The sequence below is a fragment of the Lacerta agilis genome, chromosome 15, assembly GCF_009819535.1.
Source record: "Lacerta agilis isolate rLacAgi1 chromosome 15, rLacAgi1.pri, whole genome shotgun sequence".
Lineage (NCBI taxonomy): Eukaryota > Metazoa > Chordata > Lepidosauria > Squamata > Lacertidae > Lacerta > Lacerta agilis.
The window spans coordinates 17,145,687-17,158,674 of record NC_046326.1 but is presented as its reverse complement, the minus strand read 5'-3'; the positions used below and the strand labels follow the sequence as shown (position 1 = coordinate 17,158,674).

Here is a 12,988-nt window from a genome sequence, read left to right as displayed (position 1 = left end):
AACGGGCCATCTGGCAGCAACCCTAGTTCCCACTCAGAGTGACAATTCCCAAAGGTCACTGGAAGGAGGAACTGATTTTTACTTCACTTGGGGAATTGCAGCTCTGTAAGGGGGGCAGGGGTCTCTGAACGACACATTCAGAACTCTGAACAATCACTCATTGTTCATCTTTTCTGTGAACCACCCTGAGACCTCCGGGTATAGGGCAGTATAAAAATTCAATAAGCAACAGCAACAATTACTACTACTACTACTACTACTACTACTTCTATTCAGCACCCCATTAACAGCTCCCTGGATTCTCAGTGTGAGGACTATGACTGTTAAGGTATATAATGACACTTTAAATGTATGGTGTGTATGTGGTCTTGGATAGCATCAAGTTCCTGTTTGCTAGGCAAATTAGGCCACCCTGCCATATGCAAAAACCTGAAGCAGAAAACTTTGGGTAGTAGACAATGCTAGCCCTACTCAGAGTAGAACTATTGAAATTAACATAGCAAACTTGGATATGTCTCTTTGCTTTTGGTAGTAAGCTGGTTCCCCCAGAATTTATTGAAGTCTATTTCTCTGGGAACACAAACAAAGGACAATTTGTGCAGAAAAGACTTTACACTTTGGGGTCATTACAATATTCTCTATCACCCACTGCTAAAGCAAACGGTCATTACGGTTTCCAAAGGCTGGGTGCAGTTTATGAGCCATGCTCTGAAACTAGCTCTGTCTTTCCTTTCTGTTCTCAGGAATGGAACCAGATCCTGGGCTCAAGGACTGGAAGGGGGGGCCATGTGTGAGAAGACCCTGCTACATGGCAGGTAGGCAGACTGGCAGGCTGGAAGAGATGGGAAGAAGCTTACAGAAAATGCTATAGGAGAACAATCTTGGAGAACAAGGGGTTAAGTGGCTGAGGAAGATTCAGCTCCAGAGGCGTTCCTCATTATCTGTAGCTGCTGCAAGAGAGAGAGTTAGGTCAACAAAGCCTATGTCATTGGTTTTGCTCAAAATACAGTTCCATTTGGATCCTGCACTCCCTACACTGTTTCCATTCACGGTGATCATTATACAGACAATTTCAGGTTAGGTACTGGTTTCCTGAGTCGCCCTTATGAATGATGCCATTTTCAGCACCAACTGCCTATTGTTAAAGTGGCAGGGGACTTCTTTTCACCTGAGGATGTGATGTTGTTTCCACTCAGAAGAAGATAAAGTCTCTCTATGTGAACCCCTAAAGTAAGTCTTTCCTTTTTTGATTTGCAGAAAACACAAGGATTGCACCCTAAGTCTGTAAGAATGCAAGAAGGAAGAGCCGCTGTTCTGTTAATTGCATTCCTGTTGTCACAGTAATATTTATATGCTAGTGGTCTAAGAGTTTCCAACAGGATCCGGTTGAATATGCTTCTGGTGCAAAGTTCTGTGGAAAACTAGAAATAAAAAGTGGTGGTGATTGATGGGAAACCCCTCTGCTTCTTTCACAGAGGTGACCAGAGCACATTTTGTTTCTACCATGAAGCCAGCAGCATTCTTGGTCTTTGTACTGGGAGCGATTATCATCATCAGCTACACTTTTTACAGAACTGAGACCAAGGTTGGAATCCTCACTCCATTTTCTGTATCTAAAAAATAAATGGTAGGCCAACCAAGAAAGTGGTACATAAAAAGGTCTAGAATTGATTAATAGTTTTATGTTTCTCTGGGGGTGTGAATACAACAAATATTGTGTTAGTAAGGACTTAAAAATGGTTTTAAAATGGAGAAGGAGAGATTGTGCGGTTGGCACTACCGTGAAGCTGCATGCCTTATTTTATCAACAAAGCTTTCTTAAACAATTTTAACTAGGGCTTTAGCTGCCCATTTGCTACCTAGTGGGTAAAAAAAAAAACACCAAAACTGAGCAGAGATAAAGGAGGAATCAGTGGGAATCAGTAGGAACCTTTGGTTCAAGGTTTAAAATCTCTTGAATATTTGTAGGAAGCTTTCTCATACTAAGTAAGTCAGACTATTGGTCCATCTATTCTAGGTCAATATCACCAATTCTGACAGGCAGTGGCTCTCCAGGATCTCAATCTAAAGTCTTTCCCTTCACATGGCTGCTATTTGATACTTTTTTTGAGATTGGAAAGCCCAGAATTGGACTAGGAGCTTCTGCATGAAAAACATACTACTGAGCTACAGTCTCTGAGCTACATTCTGTCCTTGTGAACGCTTGAAATAATTTCTTTCTCACTGAATGCTCCAGATTGCCATCTTCGGACGTCTCGTGGGGCAAGTGGAAAGGATTCATGTTGCTACAGAAGTTGGTAAGGATTTTACTTTATTAAAAAAAATCATAACCACATAAGGCATTATTTCAAGTAATATATCAGAGAGCATTTGAAACCATATTGCAAAGCATACATATCATTTTAATAAAGAAGGCACATCTCTCCCCCCCCTACAGTAAAGTGGTAACAGACAACTCTGGTCAATAACTGGATAAAGACCTTTTAGGCTTTGAGAAATGTAAATAGGAGGTATGAAATTTTGTGGTACGATATAATGAATAATGTACAATACGATGTAGTTATATTATTTAGTATCACAAGTGTGTTTAAGGTATTGGAATTCTTTTAACATAAACTTATTCAATCAAAGATAACAGAAGGACGACTTCGCCAGTCCCAAGCCATAGTGGGATGGAATGGGCAGAAAAAGACATAAGAGGTATCCTCAAAAAACTAGACCAGCTGATGCCCAATGTATCTTTCACGGATATAAAGACCACCACAAGTGCCAAGAACAGCAAAGCCACCGTATTAAACCCCAAGGATTCTTATTGCATTGGAGATCCCTTGATAGTTCGACTGGATTTGTACAACCACTTGGGGAAGAGAAAGGAGTACGGAGGAGACTTCTTACAAGCGAGGATCTACTCTTCAAGCCTTAAGGCCGGAGCATCTGGGCATATTGAGGACCATAAGAATGGGACGTACCTGGTCAATTTCACTTTATTTTGGGAGGGCAAAGTCAGAGCATCTTTCCGGCTCATCAATCCCAGTGAAGGAGTTTCTGCACTGTGGTCTGCGAGGAAGAGAGGCTACAACAAAATAGGTTTCAGGGGCAGGTTTTTAAACGGAACATTGAATGTCTTCAGCGATTGTGGTTTTCATTTAGCAACAAAAGAAGAACTGTGTGAGTATCTGGACAGGAGAGACAAGGAGACCTTCTACTGCGTGAAACCAAAGAATGTGTCTTGTGAAGCTTTTGTTTCGCTTAATTCCTACAACAAGCCCATCTCATATCTCACAGCCCTGGAAAAGAGACTTTTTGACAGGTACATAACTGGGTGAACGTTTCCCTTATTTCACTGGCACTGAGACCCAGGGATTTCTTCTTCTTCTTCTTCTTCTTCTTCTTCTTCTTCTTCTTCTTCTTCTTCTTCTTCTTCCTCTTCCTCTTCCTCTTCCTCTTCTTCTTCTGCTTTCCCCTTTGTGTTTGTGTGAGGTGCTGGTAGTATATGCAAACAGGGCAAGTTGATTGTCTATGGGCTCATGAACTCTTCCATTTGATCCATATTTTCTATATCAGTTTCTTATCTTGAGTCTGAAAGCTTCCCCTGCCATCCCTTCTCCATTGTTTCTTTTGGTTAAAATCCCATGTAAACCACAGAATCAGATCTTATGTGTCATTAAATCTCATTGGCTGCTGCAGACCAGCAAAATGAATTTTTGTGCAAAAAAGGAAACTCGTAGCCTCACCCCACCCAGTTGCTGCTGTTTTGTTTGGGCACAGGTGGACCCGGAAGTTGGAGTCTACCAATGGGGGGGATGCACATACTCAACTTGGCTACCATGGGTGGGGGTGCAGCTGGGGGTTGAGATGATCCAAAAGGCGAAGAATGAAAGGGGAAATGGAAAACAGAACAAGTAGATCTGAATTTAACAGAAAGTGTGGGTGTTCCCTTATTGTCTTACACCCCACCACTAATTCAACTTTTCAACACCACTAGAGGCAAAGATCCATCACAATAGTTTATTACTGAAGTAACATACCCTGAATCTACCACACAGGAAATGTTGTATGTCAGACTTCATTTTAATTGGTTTTCATTATACCAAGGTAACACTTTAACTTTCACTTTCTCCATGGCATGAAGACACTCTGGGGTCTGCCCTTGAGAAATTTCAATATAATTTTCCATTTGCATCTAATAAGAACATGGCACTACGCTAATTGACTTGTTAGATCACTCCACACTCATCAGGATGCTGCCAGCGGCTCCTGACTGTTTGCCTAGGAAAGTATAAAATATCAAATTTGCAGCATGCTATAATCTTAGAGGGAATATTATGAAAATGCAATACAGGTGGCACCAGACTCCAGCCAAGCTTGCAAAGATATATAAAAACAGATCACCAATTTGCTGGAGGTGTAAAGATGGTAAAGGGTCATATATGCACATGTGGTGGGAATGCCCAGCCATTAAAGAATTCTGGGGAAACATCTATAATGAATTAAAAGTTATTTAGGTTTTCAATCAAGAAAAAACCTGAAACCTTCGTCTTAGGTATAATGTCACCAGAAATCAAAAAAGATGCTAGACAACTTTTTATGTTCTCGACAGTACCAGTCAGGATCTTAATCGCAAGAAACTGGAAAAGTGAGAAAGCACCTATGATAAATGCGTGGCAGGTCCAAATGATATAGAGTACCTGCAGTTGGCTATGATGACAGGGACAGTCTGAGGGTATCCAATACAGAAAGTACAGAAAGAATGGAAAAAAATAGTAAACAGTATTTGAAAAATTATTGTAACACCAAAAATCTCCTGCAAGAATTCAAATGATTCTTGTAAAATAAAAAAGTATAGATAAGAACTCCTTTTTTAAGAACTTTTTTTTTAAGACTTGCGCTTGGGCGTGTCGGGAAATGGCTGACTTATAACATTTCTCCGACCCTCGCAGGGAAATTAGAAGCTGATACGGGAGTAATCAGCCTCCCAAATTCTTCCCAGGAGCTATGGGAAGAACTGCCTCACCCACAGATGCCCATCAAACCTACTCCGAATTCTGAGGAAAGAGGAGCGCAGGGGCCAGGGTGGTTAGCCCCCGTGAGGGAAGGCATTCCCGGAGACCACCCTGTCCGTGCACAAGCCCCAATGCTTAAAAATGAAAATTAGAGATAAGTCTTGGGCATGCTTCAAACAGAAGGAGGAAAAGTATTTCGCCAAATAATTCAGCCACTGAGAAGCTAAGAAGATCAAAAGGAAGAAGATTTTAACATCTTATCGGTATGTGGGAACGGGACGGAAAGGGGGGGGGAGCCTCTGCCTTTGTTATTGTATTTTGCTTTATTACACTATATCAATGGGCAAAACCCCCCTAGACGAACCGTTTTCATTATTTATAACAAGCAAGATTTGAAAGACTGGAAGTTTGACATTTGCGGATATAATTTGGCTCCATAATTATAAACTGTGTGGAAATGAAATAATATACAATAGCGCTGTCCCTATTTAATAAGCAACTATATCTTTGATTTATTCGGAAGAGGATAAAAAGCACTTCAGTTTTGTTGATTTTGGCACAGATAGAACCCCTTGCCAACTGGTTAAATTATCTTTAGAGAATTTTGGATAGTTTCCCAGAAAATCTCTGGCTCTATGAGGAATGACACAGCTTAATTGGGAAATTCGCCATGCCATGTTGGAAGATAAAATCCTGGCTGCGTAACACTGAACCACAGGGAGAAGCAAGCCTCAAAAATAACTTAAAATTTATGAACGTTCAATATGATTGGCAAACCTCTCCTGAAAAGGTTCAAATGTATGCAGACCCCGATCCTGTTGAGATTTCTGATTCGTGGAATCTAAAAGAGCTCCCAGAATGGAACCCAGTCTCTACGACAGACATAGATTCCCTACTGTCTAGTACTCGGGTAGGGAAGGTGCCGGGTGAGGACTTAATCCCGCCTGAGCTGATTAAGAAAAACAAAGAATGGTGGTGCCCTGTGTTAGCATCACTATTTACATATATTGATAGCACAGGACACATTCCAAAAGACTGGGGTGTCGCCATTATAATTCCCATTTATAAAAAAGGGAGCAAGTTCAAACCAGGAAATTACAGGCCTATCAGTTTACTCAATATTGTGAGTAAACTGTATTCCTTACATCTCAAAGACAAATTTCAAGATTGGCTGGAGGTGGAGCATCAAATCGCAGAAGAACAGGCAGGATTACGGAAAGGAAGAGCGACCATGGACCATTGCCTAGTATTTCAACACTTCATCGAGAAATAAATATCTTGTAAATCTTCCTCCCTCTTTGCAGCCTTTATAGACTTAAAAACTGCTTTTGATTCCATCTCACGAAATAAGCTTTGGGAGAAGATGAAATCCTCAACAATTGATCCTCGCCTTTTCCTTCTTATACGATCAATATATACAAACACAAGCCTCCTGGTCCACTGCTCCCATCAGGGACATCTGACACATCGGGTGCCTACTCAGTTGGGTGTCAAGCAGGGATGCGTACTAGCCCCCCTGCTGTTCAATTATTTTATTAATGATATAATATCTAAACTATCACGTTCTGATTTCCATCCACCCAAACTGGCAGACAGGACTATCTCCATTCTCCTGCATGCGGACGATGCCCTCATCCTGTCCAGGACTCCAGTCGGATTAAGACGGGCACTCCGGTCCCTTGCTCAATATTGTAAAGAGGCCTGTCTTACTATTAACTATCAGAAGACCAAAGTAATGACATTTGCTAAGCGTCCTAAGACATGACCTTGGAGTATCAATGGATGAAAAATCGAGCAAGTCCATTGTTTTAAATACTTAGGCATAGTCTTCCACAATAGAGGGTTGAGGAAAGCCCACTTAACACACGTTGTTGCTGCAGCCCAGAAGTCCACCTCTGCAATCTTAGGTTTTTTAGGATCCAACGGTGCACACCATGTACCTGCGGCTCTAAAACTCTTTGAGGCTAAAGCGCTAGCTCAACTGCTTTATGGGGCTCAACTTTGTGCCCCCCCCCACCAAATCTGAACCTTCTTGAAAGGGTCCAGTCAAAATTTATCAGAGCAGCCCTCCAGGTGCCTCCATGTGTGCCAAATGCTGCTCTTTGTCTCAAAACAGGCATGGTCTGCATCGAGGCAAGACTCTGGATGCAGGCCTGTAACCTTTGGCTGAAAGTTCATCTTAATCCTCAGGGCCTTGCCCCATTGATATTAAAAGATAAACATCACTCCTCTTGGAGCAAAGCCATAGAAAACAAGATGACGAGCATAGGTCCACATCCAGCTTACCTGTGTTCACATAGTTACAACACAGCAAGGGCATTAGTCTAGCAGAGGTTAATGGCTATCGAGAGGCAAAATGACTTATGTAAAGTCCCTCTTTTTTAACCCCAGAGGAAAGGAGATACTTACAACTCCCAGCTAGGTATTTTACTCAGCTCAAGGTCCCATCCCACAGAAGGGCGTTCACACTGGCCTGAAATCATGTTCTGCCATCTGCCGTATTGGATGGGAAGTATAGGGGGGTTCCTTTGGGTGACAGACTCCGTCCATGCGACTCCAGAGAAGTAGAGACTACAGACCACGTGCTTCTCCATTGCCGCTTTTATAGGGCTTTACGGAATGAACTTATCTCTCCGCTACTATGTGAGTCTCCTGGATGTTCTGAAGAACACTATACTCATTGGCTCCTCTCAGATGCCAATCCTAAGGTTACAGCTGCGGTGGCAAAGTTCTGTGCTGTCGCTATTAAGCTTTGGTCCACACAAATAGGTGGCTCCTGATCCTTCTTTCGATTTAAGTATTATAATAATCTGAATTGTTGATTCTTTTAATTAATTGTAAATTTATTCTTTTAAAGCAATAATTATTAATTTTAATGTATTTTAATTTTAAGATGGCCAACCCCTTCTAGATCAAATCTCAGATCAATTTTAAATTGCATTTATTATTGATTCTGTATGTGTCTTGTTTGTGTGTGTGTGTGTGTGTGTGTGTGTGTTGGTCGTCGACCATAATAAAGCAGATGATGATGATGTTTGGATTTCATTGTGACTGAGTCAAGATGGCAACTGCCTGTGATCAGACTTTTGGATTTAATAAGAATACCAGTGAGACAAGGGGCAATGCGATTTTTGGAAGTGGATTATGGACTTCAACCCACACAGAAAACATTGTTTGATTTGTTTTATCTTGCTTCTTGGAACACCTCAGAGGCTGCGAAAACATTGGAATGGAATGGATGGCAATGGGAAATGGTTGATCAGAAACTCCTTACATTTGAAGCATGGGAAGTCCTAAAATTAAAATTAATAATTTGGCAGAATAATGGAAATATTTGATATTTGTATAGATAATTTTGAATATAATTTGGAATATTTTAAAGTGATTTTGATTGGTTGTTGAATTGGAAAATCTAATAAAAATGATTTATAAAAAGGAACTTTTTTATAAGAACAAAGAAAATAAATGATAATTTGAAACTGTGTGTAAAGAAATAATAGGAACAACAATGCAACGAGTCTAATCAGAAGTCAAATTTATTTATCCCCCCCCCCCCGTCCCGGTTTTCCTTTATTTTTTATTATTTCTCTCTTTTCCATTTCTTCTTCTTCTTTTTCACCTTGGATAATGTCACTTGGATAATGGTGTTGTCCCAAGTGAATCTCCACCCCCCCTTCCACTTCCTCATTCGTCATCATCATTACCTCCTCTATGAGTGCCGCTTAGTGCCCTCCGTTTTTGAGCTCCTTGCTCTCCTAAATCTAAGGCTTGCCAGGTTCTGGGAGATGGAGGGTCTGGAATGCTTTCTAATGACAACGTGTCAGCCAGCTGCTGCTCCTCCTCCTCTCCCATGATTTCCCCACTTCCCCCCTCATCTGCCTCTGAGCTGTGATCTCCCACAAACCACTGTTGTAAATTTATATTGTCTTCCGCTTCCTCTTCCCTGGAAGCATCAGGATGGGGAGGCAGTCTCCACCACTCCTCCTCTTCTGCCCAGCCCCTGAATATGATCCACCTATGCAAGGCTTCCATTTCCCATAGAGGCCATTGAGGTGTGTGCAGGAGAAGGTGGGATGAAGCCAGTAGTCCTCTTGGGAGGACACACAGTCTGGCCTGGATTTCCTAATGGATGTTTTCCCTCTTTTGAAGGTCCAACATTGGAGCTGAGATCCCGCAGGCATTTGGGGAAATAAGCGTTGCAGCTTGTGGAAGTGAGTTGGAATTCCTTTCAATCAGTCTTTATTAAAAGTTTGTTTGTGTTGTGTGTGTGTGTGTATGTGTATGTGTATGTGTGTGTGTCTGTGTTGCAAAACAAATAAACAAGGAGACGTACATATAGCATCTGCACTTCTGATTCGTAGAGTCTTTTTCACACTTCGTTTGCTTTCAGTATGAGAAACTGTTGCCATAGACATCATGCGGTTGAGGGAAAGGTTAATGTTATTTCGTTTTATTGCACAGCGTTTCTGCAGGGTTTTTGTGTCAGCATCATATGGGTAGGGCTCTTACTGTGTTTCTCCTAAAATAAGACACCGTCTTATTTTATTTTTTTTGCTCAACAAAACACAGTATGGCTTATTTTCAGGGGATGTCTTATTTTAACCGTGTCGCATCGGTACGCTGCATAGCGACGCCTCTCCAGGCTGTTTTAATGGGAGGTACCACGTCACTATGGCTTATTTTCGGGGTATGGCTTATTTTTGGGGAACGGCTTATATTTCGCAAATGCATAGAAATCCTGCTATGGCTTATTTTATGGCCATGTCTTATTTTAGGAGAAACAGGGTAGTTATATATTTGCTTATTTTTATGGGCATTGCAAGAGATTAGAGCTTGGTTGGTTACATTAGGTTGGTTGCATTTTGGTTTGTTTGTGTGTGTTTGTGTGGGGCTTGTTGGGTCAGATCAGCCATATTGATTCATATACTGTTGTGGGGGTGGGTCATTGTCTTGTTGTGCTGCATATGTGATAAAGGGGATCCGCACTGGGGTGAAGGCATCCTCCTTTGTTTGTCCCCTTCCTAGTTTAAGTTGTCACAACTTGGGTGGCATCCATCCCTAAGCATCTTATTTCCTGAGTCTCATCCATGCTGCTGACCCAGACTCACATATCTCTTGCCCACCCAATTTTTGTGTGTGTGTTTGGTAAGGCTTACAGGTAGGTAGCTGTGTTGGTCTGCCATAGTCAAAACAAAATAAAAAATAAAAAAATTCCTTCCGGTAGCACCTTAGAGACCAATTAAGTTTATTCTTTGTATGAGCTTTTGTGTGCATGCAAACTTCTATCTTTGGGGTGTTTTGTTGTTTGTTTTAAAAGATATTTGCTCCATTTTTAAAAAAGCTGAGACTTGTTGGCTGTAGCCTGGCTTTGAATTGTCTTTGGTTTTATTCTTTATTGCTGTTTTCAGGCCCTCTGAAAATTCTTGTGATAAAAGAAGTTGACCAAATAATTATGATAAAGAAATAAATTGTTGTTCTGTGCTGTTCAGGGTCCCTGAAAATGACCCTGGCTTCAGAACTGGCATATTGTTTGCCAGAAGCAGACCTTATAGGCAACAATAAAATGCTGCCTCCGCCAGGTATTTTCTTACTTCCCTGTTCCTCCTCCTTGGAACCTTGACTTTCCCCACAGAAAGCTGGTTCCCCCACAACTGTGCTGCAGTCACAGAGTTCAATGGAAACTGCTTATATCTCCTTTCCATTTCTCAGGCAAGAAGACAACGGCAAGTGAGAAATGCCAGGTTGGGATGAGCTCCCCATCTCCCAGTGGCTTTGCTTGGCAGAACCAGTGGCACCCTATGTTCTGCAATGTGTCCACATTCAACACTTTGGAGCGGATTAACACTTGCTTGGAACGAAAGCTAATTTACCTCCTGGGAGACTCAACTGTGAGGCAATGGATCGAGTATCTCACAAAGAGAGTGAATAGTAAGTTCTCCCACCTAGATAAAACCACAGTGTAGCTTTGCTGCCAGCTTAATTCCTATTTCTGGGTAAGCCAGAATACTTTTCTGTGACCTGAACATTGTTCATTTAATTCACCTCTAGTCCGCTCTTCATCCGAGGATCACTGGGCAATTTACAATACCTAAAATTACATAACATAGTAACAGCAACCCCACAACATCCTTCTTCCAGACATTATTGAATTAATTCTGTTTAGGAAACCAGTTCTGACACCTGAAATGACTGCCTCACCTAGCCTCATGGGTGGCCAAGTCCTGCTTCTTCCTTGCCGTTAGATGCAAGAGAATAGACCAGTCCAGGGGTAGGCAACCTAAGGCTCGGGGGCCAGATGCAGCCCAATCGCCTTCTCAATCCGGGCCACGGACGGTCCTGGAATCAGCATGTTTTTACATGAGTAGAATGTGTGCTTTTATTTAAAATGCATCTCTGGGTTATTTGTGGAGCATAGGAATTCGTTCATCCCATATATATATATATATATATATATATATATATATAGTCTGGCCCACCACATGGTCTGAGTGATGGTGGTCTTGCCCATGGCTGGAAAAGGTCGCTGACCCCTGGACTAGTCATTCCAAAATAAATAGCTCAGTATCTTCTGAGAGCTCAATGAACAAAAAAAGTGGGATTAATTCTATGTCTGTTTCCACATTAGCCCTTAAATATCTTGACAGCCATGGAACTGGGAGGCAGCGGAATTTGATTGCTGTGGACATGGCGAGAAACATCCAAATCCAGTGGAAAAAACACAAGCATCCCTTCGTCACTGTTATTGAGTATATGGTAAGAGATCATAACTACGTAGCTCGGGAGATTGACCTGGTGGCAGGTGACAAAGACACAGTGGTTGTCATCTGCCTGGGTCAACACTTCCGCGCCTTCCCCATTGAGCTGTTCATCCGAAGGGCAATCAATGCCCGGGAAGCCATCCAGCGCCTTCTCCTGAGGAGCCCAGATACAAAAGTCATCATCAAAGGGGAGAACACCCGGGAGGTGTCCATAGAACAAGAACTATTTGGGGACTTCCATGGCTATGCCCAGCACCTTGCACTAAAGGACATTTTTCAGGATCTGAAGGTGGGCTTCATTGATGCCTGGGACATGTCAATTGCTTATGGGATGAACATACTTCACCCATCAGATCACGTGGTTGGAAATCAGATTGATATGTTTTTAACTTACATATGTTAAAACGCTAAAGCAAAGAGGAAGCAGAGAATTACGAGTCAGAAAACGTATCAATGAAAGTTATGGAACACTTTATTTAAATAGTGCACTTAGATATTTTGCTCCACTGGATTTCCCTAAATACCTTTCTAGCCTCGTATCATTTTCAAATAGTGCCTGTTGAGATGCTTCTGGGAAGCTGCCTGGGATAGGGAGAATAATTGGTGTGGTTTTCTTCTGCACAAATATTTCCGTCAGGTAGGAGCAGACTCTTACATCTCATTGGCTGTCACCCAGGTTTTGGCTCAGGGATGACTTTGGGGTACATAACACAGCCTACTACTGTATGGTGAAAGAGTAAGAAGACCCACTTCTCCACACTTAGAAGAATGTTGTACATCTCTGTTTGGTCCCTTTCCCCGATTTTATCAAAGTATCTGCGGATATTGTAACCTTTCTTCAACTTGATCGATTTGGTTACCCTTTTCTGAAACTTTTTCAACTTCACAATACAATTTTTTGAGGTGAGGTGACCAAGTGTGGTCAGATGCAATGGTTTGTATAAATATTTTGTTATTTACTAATCAAATTTATATACAGTGGTACCTCTGGTTATGAACTTAATTCGTTCTGGAGGTCCATTCTTAAACTGAAATGGTTCTTAACCTGAGGTACCACTTTAGCTAATGGGGCCTCCCGCTGCCGCTGTGCCACCGCTGCACAAATTCTGTTCTCATCCTGGAGCAAAGTTCTTAACCCGAGGTGCTACTTCCGGGTTAGCGGAGTCTGTAACCCGAAGTGTTTGTAACCCGAGGTACCACTGTACCGCCCTTCATCTGGAGATCTAA

At 41.9% G+C, this 12,988-nt stretch overlaps 1 protein-coding gene across 1 annotated transcript; it reads left to right on the top strand.

Annotated features, from left to right (window-relative positions):
• The first annotated feature begins 688 nt into the window (after positions 1-688).
• Positions 689-12,415, top strand: LOC117060395 (NXPE family member 4-like). Its single transcript, XM_033172614.1, has 7 exons — positions 689-1,230; positions 1,476-1,585; positions 2,237-2,297; positions 2,632-3,310; positions 9,153-9,214; positions 10,713-10,931; positions 11,629-12,415. The coding sequence occupies exons 2-7, from the start codon at positions 1,505-1,507 to the stop codon at positions 12,162-12,164; spliced, it is 1,638 nt and encodes a 545-aa protein (XP_033028505.1). The 5' UTR covers positions 689-1,230; positions 1,476-1,504; the 3' UTR covers positions 12,165-12,415.
• The last annotated feature ends 573 nt before the right edge of the window (positions 12,416-12,988 follow it).

Excerpts from the sequence above, each read along its gene's own strand:
- LOC117060395 (XM_033172614.1), top strand. The coding sequence starts at position 1,505 with ATGAAGCCAGCAGCATTCTTGGTCTTTGTACTGGGAGCGATTATCATC. Across the intron at positions 2,298-2,631 it reads TCATGTTGCTACAGAAGTTG|ATAACAGAAGGACGACTTCG; the intron begins GTAAGGATTTTA and ends ATTCAATCAAAG. Across the intron at positions 9,215-10,712 it reads AAGCGTTGCAGCTTGTGGAA|GCAAGAAGACAACGGCAAGT; the intron begins GTGAGTTGGAAT and ends TCCATTTCTCAG.